General features: G+C 42.7%; 1 protein-coding gene across 1 annotated transcript in view; it reads right to left on the bottom strand.

Annotated features, from left to right (window-relative positions):
• The window catches only part of COG7 (component of oligomeric golgi complex 7), an 83,267-nt gene that overhangs the window by 47,253 nt on the left and 16,741 nt on the right, over positions 1-19,273 (bottom strand). The window contains exons 5-6 of the mRNA XM_015538351.2: positions 6,704-6,786; positions 5,795-5,917 (exon numbers count right to left, since the gene is read on the bottom strand). Coding sequence (XP_015393837.2) covers positions 5,795-5,917; positions 6,704-6,786 — 206 coding nt within the window. The remainder of the gene's footprint in view (positions 1-5,794; positions 5,918-6,703; positions 6,787-19,273) is intronic.

Raw genomic sequence — 19,273 nt, 5'->3', positions numbered from 1 at the left:
CAAAGGACCAAGCAGGAACATACCTCTTCAAGAAGCAGTCTCCTGGACGGCTCTCAAAGGAATTTCTCCAACAGCTGGAAAATGGCCTCATCAAGAGCTTTAAGCCCCAAGTGTTCCTTCCTACAAACCCAAACAAGCTCAGAAAGTCAAGTAACTGGCACAACTTGCAACTTGTCCAGAACAATTGGCTACTCCATGTCTATTGCTAGCCACAAGTGACTTTTTTTCAAATTTATCACATGTAGAATTTAGATAGCCACCAAAATCTGGCCAGCAAGGGCTGTGAAGATGACCATGCAGAAACTAGGAGTGCATGGGAGGTGGAGAATAAAACAGAATTAAAGAAGAACACTTCACTGAATCAGGGTTGGAGGACATTTAGTCAGATTTGCACACCAGCCCACAGCCACATCTCCCCTTGACATAGACCTTGGGTTAAGACAGATTTATCTTTTACTCTAAGGACCACCAGGAATAGTGTATCCAGGACCTTTTAGGGTTTTTTTTTTTTAATGTTTATTTATTTACATTTGAGAGAGAGAGTGTGTGCCTGAGTGGGGGAAGAACAGAGAGAGAGGAAGAGAAAGGATCCCAAGCAGGCTCCTCGCTGTCAGCGCAGACCCTGGTATGGGGCTCAATCCCACAAACCATGAGATCGTGACTTGAGAGTTGGACACTTAACCGACTGAGCCACCGAGGACCCCAGAGGCCTTTTAGATTATAGATTCACTTATTCACCAAGAGTCTTTTCTTCTATTTTATATACTATTGATCTCTTGGACAAAACTGTAAAAATGTACACGGTACATTTAGAGAGGGCTTCTCGCAGACTCCCCTGTGTTGATTGAATGATTTTTTATTATAATGTGGCTTGAATATGCACAAAAATGAAAACAAGATATAAAACTCTTCTTAGGAATTGTGGTTTATATACACAATGGAATACTACGTGGCAATGAGAAAGAATGAAATATGGCCTTTTGTAGCAAGTGGAACTGGAGAGTGTTATGCTAAGTGAAGTAAGTCATACAGAGAAAGACGGATACCGTATGTTTTCACTCTTATGTGGATCCTGAGAAACTTAACAGAAGTTAAGTTTCTTCCCCCCCCATGGGGGAGGGGAAGAAAAAAAAAAAAAGGTTAGAGAAGGAGGGAGCCAAAACATAAGAGACTCTTAAAAGCTGAGAACAAACTGAGGGTTGATGGGGGGGTGGGAGGGAGGGGAGGGTGAGTGATGGGTATTGATGAGGGCACCTGTTGGGATGAGCACTGGGTGTTGTATGGAAACCAATTTGACAATAAATTTCATATTTAAAAAAATGATGTGAATAATAAATCTGTAGAAAAAAAAAAACTTGTTCTTAGGTAACTCTAAGGCCACAAAAGGTATAAGCTTAAAAATTATAAAATCAATAAACTCACATTTTTATTAGAAAATACCCCGAGATGAGTGAAAAGGATAACACAACTCCCCAAAAGTTATGAGATACAGCAAAAGTAACACTAAGAGGGAAACTTATAGCTCTAAACACATACATTAAAAAAGAAGAAATATCTCAACTCAACAGCCTAACTGCATACATTAAGGAATAAGAAAAAGAAACCAAACCCAAAGCTAGAAAAAGGAAGGAAATAATAGAGATTAGAGCAGAGGTAAATAAAATAAAGAACAGAAAGTTAATTTTAAAAATCAATAGAACTGGTTGGTTCTGTGAAAAGATCAACAAAATTGACAAACCTTGAATTTGTCTGCATGCTTCCTCATGAGAGCATTAGGGTTAAGCCTTCTGGGCAGGGAAACTACATAGGTGATGTTTTGACACCAAAACCATTCTTAAAACGGCAATGTCATCATTCACTGTTGCTCCAGACTCTCACTACCTTCTTGAGAAAGCCATACTCCTGTCTTAAATTCACAGTTCCTCCCCCCACACATAGCTGCACCAACACAAACCCTCCTATCTCCAGCCAACACATTCCCCTCACTATCCCCAAACGTGCTATGTGAGAAAGTCAGAAAGACCTTCAGATACCAGCCAGCCCAATGTCCTCATTTGACAGAAGAAACTTGCTGCGAGAAAGTGACCAGAGGAGGAAATGAAAATGGGCCTTCTAGAAAAGGAATCCTGACTCCTCGCTATGTTTGGTGAGGATGGACTGCACAATGAGAATCTCCTTCACTCTTATCTCCTACTCAGATGACCTGGGGCAGGGGAAGAATTACACTAATTGGCTGGTCAGCTGAAACTATAAAGTCACATCATAGACCTTCAGTGGCAGTTTTTTTACACATTTCAATTAAAACACACTGGGTCTCATACCCAGAAGTGCCCCCTGTCCTTTGAAGAGATCTGGCAAAAGGGATTCTCTGGTACCTGGCCACAGAACCACCACAAAGTCCACACACTATAAGAGCAAACTTAACTCAGGCTATAGAAGCAACCTCAACAGCTCACCTGAAAACAATCTGACCTTACCTCACACCATACACAAAGACTAATTCAAAATGGGCCACAGACCTTACTGTAGAAACTAAGCAAGCTTCTAGGGGCACCTGGGTGGCTCACTTGGTTAAGCATTGACTTCGGCTCAGGTCGTGATCTCACGGTTTGTGGGTTCAAGCCCTGCACTGGGTTCTGTGCTGACAGCTCAGAGCCTGGATCCTGTTTTGGATTCTGTGTCTCCCTCTCTCTGCCTTTCCCCGCCTCTCAAAAATGAATAAATGTTAAAAAAAAATTTTTTTTAAAGAAACTAAACAAGCTTCTAGAAGAAAACACAAAAGAGCATCTTTCCAATTTGGAGGTTGGCAATGGTTTACAATAACCATAAAAGCAAAAATTGATAAATTAGGCTTCAACAAAATCAATACCTCTGTTTAAGCCACAGACTGGAAGGAAGTATCTACAAACTATATCTTACAAAGGATTCTTATCTGAGATATATAAAAAACTCATACAACTCAATAATAAAAACGCAAATAACCCAATTTTTTGTAATGAGCAAAATATCTAAGCAGACACCTCACAAAGGAAGATATAAGCACATTGAAAAGGTGTTCAATATTCTTAGTCATCAGGAAAATACAAATTAAAACCACAACGAAATACTACAACACACCCACCAGAATAGACTAGCTTAGAAAGACTGACACCACCTAACTTTGACGAAGATGTGGGGCAATCAGGATACTCGCACACTCGTGAGACTATAAAAAGTACAACCACTTTGGAAGAATGTCTGGCAGTTTCTTATAAATCTAAACATACATCTGCCCAATGATCCAGCAATTCCACTCCTAGATATTTACCCAAGAGATATGAATATGTGTATACACAAAAAAGACTTAGAGAACAATGTTCATTAGCAGCTTTATTCATAATAGCCCCAAAATGGAAATATCCCAGGTGTTCATCAGTATAAGAATGAATAAGCCAACTGTGAAATATTCACACCACATTAACAGTATTTGGCAATAAAAAGGAACAAACCACTGACTCACACAACAACATAAATGAATCTCACAAACATGCTCAATGAAAGAAACCTTGCAGGAAGAACACACACTGCCTGATTCCGTCTATTTAAAATTCGAAAACAGGGGGCGCCTGGTTGGCTCAGTCGGTTAAGTGTCCGACTTCGGCTCAGGTCATGATCTCACAGTTTGTGAGTTCGAGCCCCGTGATGGGCTCTGTGCTGACAGCTAGGAGCCAGGAGCCTGGAGCCTGCTTCGGATTCTGTGTCTCATTCTCTCTCTGCCCCTTCCTCACTTGTGCTTTGTCTCTGTCTCTCAAAAATAAATAAACATAAAAAACTAAAATAAATAAATAAATAAATTAATTAATTTAAAAAATGGGGCACCTGGGTGGTTCAGTCAGTTAAGCGTCCAACTTCACCTCAGGTCATGATCTCACAGTTCGTGGGTTTGAACCCCATGTCTGGCTCTGTGCTGACAGCTCAGAGCCTGGAGCCTGCTTTGGATTCTTTGTCTCCCTCTCTCTCTGCCCCTTCCCTGCTTATACTCTGCTCTCTCTCTCTCAAAAATAATAAAACATTAAAAAGAAAAAAAAAAACAACTGAAGGGCGGGGGTGAAAAAAAATTTTTTTAATTAAAAAAAGTTTACAAAAATTTGAAAACAGGCCTAATTTATGGTGGAAAAAAATCAGAGCAGTGGCTGCCTTCAGGGGTGTTGGACTGACTAGGAAGGAACATGAGAGAACTTCTAGAGTGATGGTAATGTCCTCTTATCTTAATGTTCTCTATATCTTAACAGGGATCAGGTTACACGACATTTGTCAAAATTGATCATATAGCATATTTAAGATCATTACATTCCACAATCTTACCTAAAAAGGGGCGGGGAGGGACAAATATTGAACTCTAGTTAATAATATGCATGTTCAGAACTAAATAATGCTTGCAACTTCCTTTGAAATGAATCAAAAAATAAGACCAGTCAACGAATGGAGAAGTACATGGGAAGATGGACAGATTTATGACAGAGCAAACATAGCAAAATGTTCACTGCAGAGTGCAAAAGTGAGTACATGGGTGTTCATCATACAATTCTTTCAACTCTTTTATATGTTGGAAAATTTTCATATTATAATACTGGGGGTAAATCAGAAGGGGATACATTTACTGTGGTGTCTTTGCTTTTCTTTTGCACTATACTGACCTTCACAAGATTACGGCCACCTATCAGGCTTTTACTTCCCTGAAAAGGAAATGGACCACTGACCAAAAGCATACATTAGCAGGATTTATAGGATGAGGCCAGAACATAATTTGAGAAGTCTAAATCCTTTTTCTTAGATGATGAAGGGCATATGCACCTGCAGCCATAAGCTGGTTTTATCTTCACAACATAAGGGACGGTAAAAGAAGGCAAGGACACAGAAATGGATGTGCATCACCAGGGTCACTGAAAACCGACAACTACTTAAGTGCTGTGAAACGTCTACAGGAATTGTGTTTCATGTTGCTGTAACCTAAATCTGAGTTTGGCTGGCACCAGGAGAAAGCAATGAGGGTAGAGAAAAGGACTTTAAACACCAGAATGGACATGACCCTGTACAAGGGATTCCCTCCAGCTACAGTCACGTTCGTTCCAGCAGGGGACGGATGGACACTGCAAGACTAATTCACAACTAATTTTGAAAGCAGACCAAAAACCACACCACACCATCAACAGGCCCAGTAACAGGCCTCTCCTAAAAGAGGGAAGAGGGTCTGGGGTACTTCCTGGCATCGAGACGGGGGAAGAAGGGTTCACACCCTGGACGGCAGAAAATGCCAAGAGGCTCTGGGAAGACAAGCGAGGGGAAGTTTCCACTTGAAATGAAGTTCCTCTGTCTCATTGGTCCCCTAGGTTGGAGGGCGCCTGTAAAATTGTACTCTTCCTCGAGCTCCGGGCGTACCGTGTGAACAAGGGAAACTAAGCCAGGTCAGTTTTGCCTGAAGTTAAGATAAAAACAATCCTGTTCACTCAAGCACCACCTGACCAAGGGCCTCCTGCTTTTAGATCAGAAGATAACGGCCTCCAGGAATTCCACAGGCTCCCTGGCTGAACAACATGCAACACTGTCACATTAGATTCTATTTAAGATACAGATGAGAACGATAAGAAGAGTTTTAAGGAGACTGAAAGATTTTACTGCCTTGGGTTTCGAGGCTTATCTTTAACTCCTTTGGTGATGGCAGCAAATAGGGAGGTTCTTCCAGGAACGCTTGAAGCAGAGGAGAGACCACTGCCAGAGCAGACACCCATCCCCTAAGACCCAAGCAAGCTGTTACCTGTGTAGACCACTGGATCTGCGTGTGCCAGGCCCCAAGCAGGGCATCGTAGAATCTGGTGAGCTGCCGGTCCAGAGGGAGGTCACTCTGGCACAGCTCCTGCCAGGTCGCTAAAAGCTGCGCCTGCAGAGGCAGAGCAAAGGGGACCTCGCTGAGTGACTGAGACAGGCCACCTGCTAATGCCGTCCTGCCCTCCCGACAAGGTGAGCGATTTCCTGCCACCTACTGTCCCCAGCAACTGCCCGCTGAAGGCCATTTGCTTCAAAGGAGGGCTAAAACGAGAAGTCACAGCCACCTGCTCTGATCATCTATCATTGAATCCGTTGCCCTCCCAGTGTGCCTTTCTTCTTTTATCTTGTCCCAACAGCATGCCAAGGTCCTTCACTGGGCATGCTACACTCTCCCCGACAGACCTTTCGGGTGTGCTTGAGTGTGCACTTCAGCTTCATGTCCCAACACCCCTGCTTAAAGACACGCAAGGTTGGACATGAAGGAATCAAGTTAGCCCGGGAAGCTGTTGGTTTTTTTTTTTTTACCTAACATCAACAACCCCAGAAAACAAAATATTCTGACAGCTTCCGGAGAGCATCATAAGGCCTAAGAGACTACTTTCCCTTGAAAGACAAGAATGGGAGGAATTGTAACAACTTTTCAGTCTATAAATGAAATCCAGCTATAAACATAAAATATGCTGAAAACTGAGGGCTTGCTTCCCTCCCCCCCCCCCCCGCCCCCACTGGCAAGGAAATGAATCCACAGGCTGGACCAAGAACACCCCCTACTGGCTAATTAAAAGAAGAAGGCCAGAGGGCGAGAAGGCAAGTTGTCTCTACCTTGGAGTTCAAACCCTGGGGTTCTGCAGCCCAGCACTGTATGCATTCCACAACATAAGCACTCCCGGCTTCTCACCTTGTGACATTTGTAGTAGTAGGCGAGCAGTTGGGGCATCCGGTCAATTTCAGTAAACACCTTCACAAACATTTTGGACTGATCTAAAGGAGAACAACATAAAACATGCATGCTCTGTTACCAGGTTTCCTATTGAGGACAGAAGAAAGAGTTCACCAGGCTAAATGTGGACATATGTAAGCTCCTGTTCGGAACTTCTTACCTATGCAATGAATTAACTCATGCATGGAGAGTAAGAAGACGAAAAATAAGTCAAGATAAGGGGAGAATACCTACTCAGACACCGCAAGCCTTGGCTTGTTTAGATAATGCATCAGTAAGCATCACTGACAGAGCTGAGATCATACATCAGCAAAGTCATTGCTGTATGTGAAGAATGGAATGAGTTCAAATCAGGGCTGGGACTAGGGTGGGGGGCAGGAAGGGGGGTGGCGGGTAGGGGCAAGCCTGGGCTGCAAAATCAAAGGGGACTCTCACTCTCAGGCTTGCACAAGGGCAGGGTGAGAGCCTCCTTAGATTTTTGTGTTTGAGGCATTTCACCTGCCTCACCTCATCCTGGCTCTGACTAGAATCATAAAACGCCAGCAACAGAAAGATATCTAAGAAACCATCAATGGACCTGATGTTACAGGTGAGGAAAGTGCAGCCCAGAGCTTCAGTCACTTGCAGGTCAATGGCAGGACTGCCCAATCACAGCACTGACCGAACCATATGAAACTACTGCTATTCAACCATTTTGACCTACAAACATAGCAATGTCATATGACTCAATCTAATATTTATATGAGCCAAAAAATGCTGACACAAGCAGACCTTCTGCCCGGTGCCTAGAATCACGATGCTCTTTGCTGCCCCAGGGCCTTTGCACTTACTGTCTGGGATGATCTTTCTGGCTCTCTGTATGGTTCTCCCCTTATCAGGAGGGCCTTTGCCAATCAATTTAGAATTTAGAAATCTAAATTAGGTTTCTCTTGTTATTTATTTCCTATCACATATTCTCCTTCGTAGAACTAATCAAAATTTATATTATTCTATTTAGTTACCTGTGTGATAGTTTGTCTTTCTCACCCTTAGAAATACAAGCTCCATGAGGCTGTGACCTTTCCTGTCTTACCTCACACAGTTCCTAGAAATTAGTACAGCGCACTACAAAAAAAAAAAAAAAATAATGTATTAAGGAGACCCTGGGCAGCTCAGTCGGTTAAGCATGCAACTCTTGGTTTCAGCTCAGGTCATGATCTCATGGTTTGTGAGATCAAGCTCCATGTCAGGCTCTGTGCTGACAGCATGGAGACTTCTTGGGATTCCCTCTCTCCCTCTTTCTCTGCTCCTCCCCTGCTCTCTCTCTCTCTCTCTCTCAAAATAACCTTTTAAAAAAATGTAGTAAATTAATGACTATTTTAAATAGCACTGTTTTTCAGCAACATAAATAACATGTTCCTAGTAGAAAAAATGGAAAATAAGTAAGAAGGAAATCCTATCACACTCTGTTAAACACTGTCAACATTTTGGTATATATTCAAAGAGTGTTTTCAGATAAAAATTGGTACATTTACTAGTCTAAATATACAATCACAACTTAAAAAAAAATCTCCACTGGATAGAGTAGAACTTGTTATTTCTTGAAACAAATAATAAAGCAGAATTTGGTGATATAGCAAACCCAGTTAGGAAAAGTGTTGAAAAACTTACAGGTAACATGTGAGTCTTTAGCCCTTACAGAGGAGTTCGAGTTTTTCAAGGTTAGTACATTCAATTAAACACAAATATGTAAAACTAGGGGAAGTTCTTGACTTAGACAAAAGAAAGAAATAGGAAACTTACTTTGGCAACCCCAATACAGAGTTCTAACTCCTGCCAATACCACCAACTCAACACAAGGCACTGCTTGAGCACCTGCCTGGGGAAGAGCCACCTGCTGGGTGCTGGTGGGTGCGGGGGGAGCAGGCAGGGGTCTGATGGTGGACGTGCTGTTGTGCATCCACACCCCACTGTCCTTCTTCTGCTGACAAAACTCTGGCTGTTCTCGAGGGACAGGGCATCTGCCTCTCACTCTCCCACTTTTTTTTTTTTTTTTTTTTGCAGAGCAAACTATTTAGTTTATATTATGAAACTGTACCATTAGCACTTTCCTATAGCTGCTGGTAATTACATATACGTAAGACAGAGCAAATGTCAATTGTCTTTATCAAAGAATAGTGTTATTTAATACTCTTGGTTTTGTTACCAGTTTTATTGAGAACAGTTGACATAATATCACTGTATACGTTGAAGGCACAGAGCATGCTGGTTTGATCCACACATACCATGAAATGATTACAATAGGTTCAGCTAACATCCATTTTCTCACGTAGATACAATAAAAAGAAAAGAAAGAAGAAAAGAATAAAGGACAAAAAAATTCTTCTTGTGATGAGAACTCTTCAGATTTATTTTCTCAACAACTGCCCTATGTATCACATACAGCAATGTCAGCTATGGTCATCATGTTGTACGTTACATCCCTAGTACCTGTTATCTTATAACCGAAGTCTGTACCCTTTTTTTTTTTTTTTTTTTTAAGTAGGCTTCATATCCAGTGTTGAGCCCAATGTGGGGCTTGAACTCATGACCCTGATCAAGACCTGAGCTGAGATTAAGTGTCAGACGCCTGACTGACTGAGCCACCCAGGCACCCCTGAAGTTTACACCTTTTTACCATTTTCCATTTAAATGTTTCCTGTGAAGCTGACTCTTCTCCAGGTTCCAGGGTACGGCCAGCACCGGGCCTCAGATCTACCTGATCAGAGTAATGGATTCAGAGATGCAAAAGCCTGCACATCAATGCAACCAAGATTAATCCTGGGACCTGTTCTTAAGCTCTGAGGATAGATGCCTGGAACTCTAAGGGCCACATGAAAAGTGTACCTGGAAGTAATGCCAACACAGAGAGCCAAGATATGGCAAGAAAGAGAGACGGGGTCCTAACAACACAGTTTGTGCTCCTGGATCAGCAACACCTACTCCTGAACTTGTCAGTTCCATAAGCAACATATTCTCTCTCTCTCTTTTGCTTAGGCCAGTTTGAACTGGGTTTCTGTCACTTGCAACCAAAAGAAACTCAAACTGATACAGGCCTCCTATGAGTTAGGTGGAGTCCCTGGTCTCTATGCCATCTACCCAAAGTGTAATATGTGGTAAATGGATTCTTATTATTTCAAATTAACAACTGATTTTGGATTATAAACAAGACAGTATAACAAACGTATAGCACCAAAGGCAAATTTCATTTACTTTGCTTTTGCACATGATTCCGCATTCTATTTAATGTAAGGAAGTACTTCTTACACGATGCCCTGCATACAGGAGATATGTTGAAATTATCCGTTAGATGAAATACATGACGAGAAATGCTCTTAAATCTTGTCCTAAAATATTTCCCCCATTGCATCAGTCTGTACAACTTTTCCCGGTTTCCTCCTAGGTATAGACACAGAAATCACCCCCTTTGGCTGGTGCCTGAGAGGGCTTCTCCCACTCTCTATCACTCGTTCTTCCTAGAGGAAGAGAATATCTGCTTGAATATGTCAATAAATATAAACAGAGATGAGGAGAATATGAAAGACCTTCCATACACTAAGTAGGTAATAACACTTTAAAAAATGCACTGTAGATAAGCTGTCCCCCTTTTACATTCACACTTCTTCCAAAGCTTTTCCATTGATAGAACCTCACTTTAACCTTGTGCAACCCTATGAGGCCAGAAGACAGAGAAACTGCCAGCAGAATAAATAAGCCAGTCAAGATCATACAACTAGAAGGGCTGAGACCACTTCTTGGTTGGGTTCCTGAGACTTCATCTAACTCCCGTGACTTGTCCAACAGGACAACTGACAAGGCGAGAGTTCCAGAAGGAAAATCTCTGGGGAAAAAGGGAAAGTAACTTAGAAGAACATCTTACTCCCATTTTGGAAAAAAATGAAGGACTGTTGATGGCAGCAAGAATGAGAGGGATATCAAACTCAATACCCAAAACACAAATAATCCAGTGAAGAAATGGGCAAAAGACATGAACAGACACTTCTCCAAAGAAGACATCCAGATGGCCAACCGACACATGAGAAAATGCTCAACATCGCTCATCATCAGGGAAATTACAAATCAAAACCACAATGAGACACCACCTCACACCTGTCAGAATGGCTAACAGTAACAACTCAGGCAACAACAGATGTTGGCGAGGATGCGGAGAAAGACGATCTCTTTTGCACTGTTGGTGCGAATGCAAGCTGGTGCAGCCACTCTGGAAAACAGTATGGAGGTTCCGCAAAAAACTAAAAACAGAACTACCCTACCACCCAGCCATTGCACTACTAGGCATTTATCCACGGGATACAGGTGTGCTGTTTCGAAAGGACACAGCACCCCCATGTTTATAGCAGCACTATCGACAGTAGCCAAAGGATGGAAAGAGCCCAAATGTCCATCGATGGATGAATGGATAAAGAAGATGTGGTGTGTGTATACACACACATACACAACACACACACAATGGAGTATTACTCAGCAATCAAAAAGAATGAAATCTTGCCATTTGCAACTACGTGGATGGAACTAGAGAGTATTATGCTAAGCAAAATAAATCAGAGAAAGACAAATATCATATGACTTCACTTATATGAGGACTTTAAGAGACAAAACAGATGAACATAAGGGAAAGGAAACAAAAATAATCTAAAAACAGGGAGGGGGACAAAACATAAGAGACTCTTAAATACGGAGAACAAACTGAGGGTTGCTGGAGGGGTGGTGGAAGGGGGATGGGCTAAATGGGTAAGGGGCATTAAGGAATCTACTCCTGAAATCATTGTTGCACTATATGCTAACTTGAATGTAAATTTAAAAAATTAAATAAAAAAAGTAAACCTCAAAAATAAATAAATAATAAATAAGTATTAAAAAATAAACTTAAAAAAAAAAAAAAGAATGAGAGGGAATGGGGCACCTGGGTGGCTCTGTTGGTTAAGCATCTGACTCTTGGTTTCAGCTCAAGTCATTATCTCACAGTCCGTGGGATCAAGCCCTGCATCGGGCTCAGAGCCCGCTTGGGATTCTCCCTCTCTCTCTGCCCCTCCCCTGCTCATGTGCTTTCTCTGTCTCTGTTTCTGTCTCAAAAATAAATAAACTTTAAAAATATATTTAAAAATAAAAGTCTTTCATTAAAAAAAAGAATGAGAGGGAATAAAAAGGTGATCAGAAACTTAAGGACAGGGGTGCTTGGGTGGCTCATTTGGTTAAACGTCTGACTCTGAATCTCAGCTCAGGTCTTGATCTCAGAGTTGTGAGTTTAAAAAAAAAAAAAGAAAGAAAAAAAAAGAAACTTAAGCATAAAATGAAGTTGGATAGGAAAGGAATTAAAATCTAGTGCCTGATCTGACTCTGCAAAAATGAACTGAGTTTATTATAAAGTTGTGATAATAGAAACACTATTTATTAATTCAATTAAAAACGATGGTATAGGGACACCTGGGTGGCTCAGTCGGTTGAGTGTCCAACTTCAGCTCAGGTCATGATCTCATGGTTTGGGGACTGGAGCCCCACAGCCCTACATCAGGCTCCACACTGACAGCTTGGGATTCCCTCTCTCTGCCTCTCTTTCTGCCCCTCCCCCACTTGTTCTCTCACTCCCTCTCTCTCTCAAAAATAAAGATTAAAAAAATTAAACAAAAAAAAAACCAGTGGTAAAAGAGGAGATTGGGGAGAAAGGAGTTGTATGAAAGCAAAATCCTTAGCTGTAACAATAGGAAGCCGACAGTTTCTAAAATTAACATACAATAAAATAATATATGTATTGTGTGGAAATATAAAGTGGAATACCAGAGAAAACAGCTCTGAGATTTAAAGTGATCTCCTGGGGTCAGGACTGGGGAATGAGGTGGTAGAGGAAAACAGTGTTATCTTCCCCAATAAGACCTCCAGTACTATTTAACTTTTCCAACACCGTAGTTGACGGGAACAAATTTTAACTGAATTCAAGAAGAAGAAAAATGGAACCAATAAAGTCATTTGTGGGTCTGGACTTCCAATTTGTAGTTTAGCTCCATCTGCTGAGCTACACGGCTTTTCAGAAATCTGCTGCTGCTCTCATTCAAATGGAACCTTCACGAATTCCTGATTGGCCTCTTAGGAATTATTCCCTTTGGGCTACCGTGAGAGCCCTCAAGTCTTGAAGGGGGGATCCAAGAAAAAGGAATAATGTTCACCTAGTGCCTCCCCAGGAACCAGGAACCTAGGAATCGTAGGGTGCACGTATGGTACCCACTTTGCTGAGAAGGAAACTGAGGTCTCATTGCTAAGAGGCAGCAGCCCAAAGATTTCAAAACTGGCCTGTCCGTCTCCCAAGTCAACACTCCCACTCACTCGGCCACACTCATCAGCAGACTTACTACAAATTCTCTGAATATCGACTCTTTAGTCTGTTCAAGGCAAACTATGCTCTGTCCCCAGCTCTCTTGTCCAGCCTCATCTCTAACCATTTCCCAACATTCACTCCACTAAAACGGACTAGGATTCCCAGCTCTACACCACTCATGTGTATGTTGTTCTGTCTGCCGCAAATGTTTCTCCTCGCCTGTCAAAATCCTTCACCCAGGGGGAAAGGCTTATGCTACAGTGCTCACTGGGGGAAAAACAACACACAAAGTATATACTCAATGTATATACTTACCTTAAAAAATACAGGTACACACACACACACAGGAAAAACAACTGGAAGGAAATGAGGAGGGAGCATAAGACAAGCTGCCAGGCGGCAGACACCCTCCGCAAACACCGTCCCACCCGACCCCCAGTGGGGTATGTGTGATATTCCTTGGGCACTCCTGGCTGCCCAACAAAGGAAAGGGGAAAAACAAATGGTTAACTGATAGAGATCATAGTCCGGCAGGACCTAAGTCTCCAGCTATTCACAAGTAATTTAATAAATCACAAGAAAAAGGCAATCTCATCAATAGCCTAATCTCCGGAAACCTATAAACTCCATTTCCTAGAGCCCCAACATCATCCCTCCATAGTGATGTGGGAAACAAAGGCAGAAGGAAATGGCAGATAGAACTCAATTTCCTTATAACCTGCAGCCTATTGAGAGATACTTCAGGCAGGCAGAGTAAAACTTTTCTCCAGGAACTCCCTATGTCTTAATGCTAATACTTCGCTAGAGGCAAAACAACCCTAGCTTGACAATAGCTAGGCCTCCACTACCCTGGGAGTCTTAAGATGTCTTCAAGAATTCTTTCTTGGTCGTCAGCTATGGACCACCCCATCGTCACCCCAAAAACCTCATCAGAAAATACTAATAGTCATCTCTTGTGGTGAGTTCACTGGTAAATCATTTTGTTTTGTATTTGTGTATATCGGGATGCCTGGGGGGCTCAGTTGGTTAAGCGTCCAACTTCGGCTCAGGTCATGATCTCACAGTTTGTGAGTTCGAGCCCCGCGCCAGGCTCTGTGCTGACAGCTCAGAGCCTGGAGCGTGCTTCAGATTCTGTGTCTCCTTCTCTCTCTGCCTCTCCCCCACTTGTGCTCTCTGTCTCTCAAAAATAAATGAATGTAAAAAAAAATTATATTTGTGTATATCTTTCCAATTTTCAGTAACCTGTATATGTATTACTTTTATAATCAGAGACAATTTTTTTAAAAATTTTAATTCACCTAAATTTCAAAGTTCTGCACATATATTGGCTCTTTCAGAAAAGCTTCCTCGATGTTGTCATCTTTCCCTTCATCCCGGGAAAGGGCTAAGGCAATTTTCACATTCCATCCTGTAATGAAATCGTGTACTTGTTCTCTCAGCCTCACCCTTAACGAAGCTGCAAGGTCCCTGAAGACAGCAGCCTTATCTTATTCATCTTTGCATTCCCTACTGCTCCTCACAGAATTAGTATTTTAAAATAATATTTAGAAGTGAGTTGCCCTTTCGAAATTCCTCCTTTGAATCACACCCGATAGGAACGGTAAAACAGCAAACAAACTCAAGCCCTAAATGTTCACATATTTGGTGGTTTGAGGAATAAGTAAATAAGTGGGTACATATCAGCATTCCACACATAGCCAGGGGCTCTAGGAGCCAAATTATGGTATTAATATCAAGTAGTTTCTTACATACTTTCCTGAGGGCAGAGGAAATGACTAAATGGAAGACTTGCTTCCAGGCTGACTGCTGAAAAGCCAGGGAGGCAGCCTCAGGGCAGCCCCTCCACACACAGCAGCACCGCTGGCGCTCGTCTGCCCCCTTCTGGCCAAAACTCACACGCCACGGTCTCAATGAAATTAAAAAAGAAGAAAAAATTTTTAACGGCACAAACAGGTATCCAACTTTTTATTTATTTTTTTATGTTTATTTATTTTTGAGAGAGAGAGAGAGAGAGAGAGAGAGAACAAGCATGTGTCAGGGAGGGAAGACAGAGAGACGGAGACACAATCCGAAGCAGGCTCCAGGCTTCTGAGCTTTCAGCACAGAGCCAGATACGGGGCTAGAACTCACCAGCTGTGACTCATGACCTGAGTCAAAGTCGGACACTTAATCGACTGAGCCCCCCAGGTGCCCCAGGTATCCAACCTTTTAAATCTGCTGAGAAGGAAAATCTGTGACAGCAACTACTGTGACGATAACCCAGCTGGACTTGGGAAATACGTCAGTGGAACTCACTTTGTTGGGCGGGAATCTAGGAGTCAGAAGATGGCCATTTGCCCTTAAAATGCTTATTATTTATTTTCCTAAGATCCCTGAGATAAATGAATCTTCCTACTACGTGTAAAACTGTGTTATAAAAAGTTGCTTCAATTTAACTGAATTCATCGGTTGGCTGTCGTAAAATAAACCAGGCATGTGAACTTGTCACTCGGAGCAGAGAGACGGAAAGGGGGAACATGCCGGAGATGTACTAATTTAGCAGATCTCCCTTTAAAAACTGTCAGGAAAAAAACCACCTTGGCCTTCCACGAAAGATCACTGACGAAAGAGCACATTACCTTGGGGGGGAGGGGAACATTCCCGATGCTCACCAAAATTCACTACCCAGAGAAAAACCCAACACCATTCCAGATGTGTTGGGGCCAGGAGAAAATGTGCACTGTGGAACTTCAGAGAAAGCGTCAGATATTCAGTCACATTGGTCCAAGGTGAGTGGGGGTGTGGGGGCACTCGGAATGCCAGCGTGGAGCAGCTGAGCAATGGCGGGAAGAGGAGAAGACAGGGACCAAAGGGGGTTCTGCGCCAGGCTAGGGGAGGAGGCTTACTTCCACCTCAGCCCAGCAGTGGCTGAAAAGTGCCATTTCCCCCTTCTGAATCCATCCTGCCCGCAAAGGACGGGTCTGGAATCAAGCCTGATCTAAATCTGTGAACAAAAGCAGTCAAAACTAGCTTGCCCCACTACCAAAGCCCATAATCCTGACCCAGAGGGCATCATCCAAACTGGGGCACCATCCAACTCCAAGTAGGGAACTCCATCAGAAGGAAAGGAAAACCACTCCCATTCACGGAGCTACCGCCTTCCAAGTCCATTCCTACTTGTCAGGAGCATCCCACCTAACTAGACGTACACCCCACCACATACGTGAGCCCCGTGGGTCTGTGGCCGCAACAAACTCAGGAGAGAACGTGAGGGACAAAACTGCCAGGTGGTGACTTTCCAAACCCAACTCCAGCCCTAGGATTCTGGTAGTGAGAAAAAGACCCCAGACAGAGAACCGACAAATGGGTAAGTCACAAATGAAAAGGCTGGAGAAGAGTACTGAATCCATTCTCTTTAGGAAACAGAAGAGCACAACACAGAATATAGCCTTTAAATCAAGGGCAAGAGGAAAGTTCTCAACAAAATCCAGGTAAACAAGGAGGGGCTTCCGAGGAGATGCCACACACATTATTTTTCAGTAAAGAGCAAGCCTGGAAAACAGTAACCACATATAAATATGAATAAGCAGAAACAAAAACAAATTGAAAAACTCCACAATATGACCTATGTAAAAGTACCACAGGGAGGGGGAAAAAGAAAAGGAACAGAGCCTGCAGAAGGCATATCAAGTAAGCACTTCAAGAACAAGCAGAGAAAGGATAAAAAAGTAGAGGACTGGGGTGCCTGGGTGGCTCAGTGGGTTAAACGTCCAACTTCAGCTCGAGTCATGATCTCACAGTCCTGAGTTCCAGTTCCACATCGGGCTCTGTGCTGACAGCTCACAGCCTGGAGCCTGCTTCAGATTCTGTGTCAACCTCTCTCTCTGCCCCTCCCCCACTTGTGCTCGGTCTCTATCAAAAATAAATAAAAAATATATATAAATATATATATACATATATAAATATATATATATATATATATGGAGAAAGACATGGATCGGCAAATAAAGAAAGCTCACACTATGTTCCAGAAAAATATTTTTCCCAAACTGAAAAATAATCTAGTGAAGTAACTAAACTGTAAGGCAAAAGAGAATCGTGTAGCCCAGAAGTCAGCAAATTATGAGCCAGCAGGCCAAATCAGCACTTGGTTTTGTCATAAACGTTGATGGGAACACAGGTTTTGATTATCACACAGGCTTTCACACTACAACTACAGAGTTAAGTATCGATGAAAGAGACCAGATAACCCAGAGAACCCAAAATACTTAGTACCTGGCCCTTTACAGAAAATGCTTGCTGACCTCTATTTTAACTACTCAAGGAAAAGAAACAAAAACAAAAACAAAAAAGTAGGCCAGTCTGATACTTAATCAGCAAAATATAGTTAGCAAAAGATAAAAAAGCAAGGTTTCTTGAATTCTAAAGGAAAAAGTGTGATCCAAAAGCAGTTACTGTTATCTACATGTAAAAGCAATAGAAAGACATTCTTTACTCCATAAACACTGAAGATATACATATAATCCCCGTGCCCTTCCTGAGGGGGAAACATTCTGGTTGAAAATAGACTCCTGGTCATGAAGAGAAGCCTCCAAGAATTAACAAATGGGGAAGACATGGGCTGCAAAGTCTAAGTGAGGACTGAATCCATTTAAACAAGACCTTGAGCATAAATAACCATGGCAATTATTGGTTAGAAAACAGTTACGTAGGGGGAGGAACCAAGATAGTGGAAGAGCATGTAAGTTTTTTGTGTGTCTCGTGTCCATGAAATACAGCCAGACCAACACTAAACCATCCTACACACCTAGAAAACTGGAGGATTAACGCAACAATCTGCACAACCTGAACCACAGAATTCAGCAGGTACACGGCACAGAGAAGAGAATTTGGGGAGTGAGAAGCCGCTGAGGGTAGGAAACAGCTTTTGCGGGCAGAGAGAGGGCGGAGACTGGGGAGGGGGACAGAATATGGGAAAAGCACCCCTCCCCAAAAGCAGCTAGAGAGAAAGTGGAAAATTGGAAACAGCTGCAGGGACTAAACTAAAAAGGGAGAAAGGAGAGAGGGTTTAAATTCCATTAAGACTGTAAACAAGGGGAGCTCAAAGGCTGCAACTCCCCATCTCAATACCTGGCGGTGCTCTGGTGGGAAAGGCGAATCCCCAGGAACAGAGTGGGGTCCAGGAGGTTCTCGGGCCAACGGGAAAAGCGGTTCCACTGCTGGAAGGACATTTGGTAGAGACTATTGAAGCCACCTGGTCTCAGCAGATCCCAGAAAATGGCCACATTCGCTGGTGCTGGAACAAGGTCGTTAAGTGTGAAGCCTGGTGCCAGATGTGAGTTGTGATTTTCCATAATCCCTGAAACGCTGCTGCTAAACTCCCTTGCAAACTTTTTCTGGGGCGGGTTGGCACCTGGCCGCAGTCTAGGGGCACCGACAGCAGCAGGGTGTGGCAAGCGTTCCTGCGTGCAGCCGACATTAGGCCATTGCTCAGTGAGACCCTCCCACAGAGGGGCGGAGCGGGTCAAAGCTGCAGTCCTTCGGAAGTAAGGGGCCGGGGGAAACAGCCGCATCTGAGACAAAACTCGGGAGAGAGGTACTGCCTCGGTCTTGATCATGTTCAGTGAAGAGGCAGGGAGTGGAAGAAAGCTGAAGACAGAGGACGAGTGCACAGTTGCTGCTCCGAGAGAACAGTTACCATACTAGAGATTGGGTAGCTAGGTGACACCATTTTCACCGCTCCCGCGCATGCGCATACACACCTACAAGCACTGCAACAATCCACTCCAGTAGGCTAGCAGCGCCACCTAGTGGAAAACGGAGCTGTTACACTGAGCCCCGCCCAACTGGGCGAACCTGCTCTTCAAGAACACAAGTCTCACCGCCTACTTAGTTTATGGACTATAAAGAACTACATAGTCTGACTACTAGAGGAAAATGAAGTAATTTCAGTCCTATTTCAATGTGTTAGCAGGTCCATCTATTCAATTTTCTTTTCTTTTTTCCCTCTTTTACACTATTCTTTTTCTGGAATACAGAAAGAGGAAAAATTCATTTTTATTTTCAATTTTTATTAAAAATATTTTTATTTTTTTTACTATATTTTTTACTTTTGTGTAAATTTTTTCAAATTCTACTTTAGTTCCATCATTCTATTTTAGTCTACTTCAGTGTATTCAACTTTTCAAATTTTCAAACGA

The sequence above is a fragment of the Panthera tigris genome, chromosome E3, assembly GCF_018350195.1.
Source record: "Panthera tigris isolate Pti1 chromosome E3, P.tigris_Pti1_mat1.1, whole genome shotgun sequence".
Taxonomy (NCBI): Eukaryota; Metazoa; Chordata; class Mammalia; order Carnivora; family Felidae; genus Panthera; species Panthera tigris.
The sequence above is the reverse complement of the archived record's forward strand: the minus strand, read 5'-3'. Positions and strand labels throughout refer to the sequence as shown.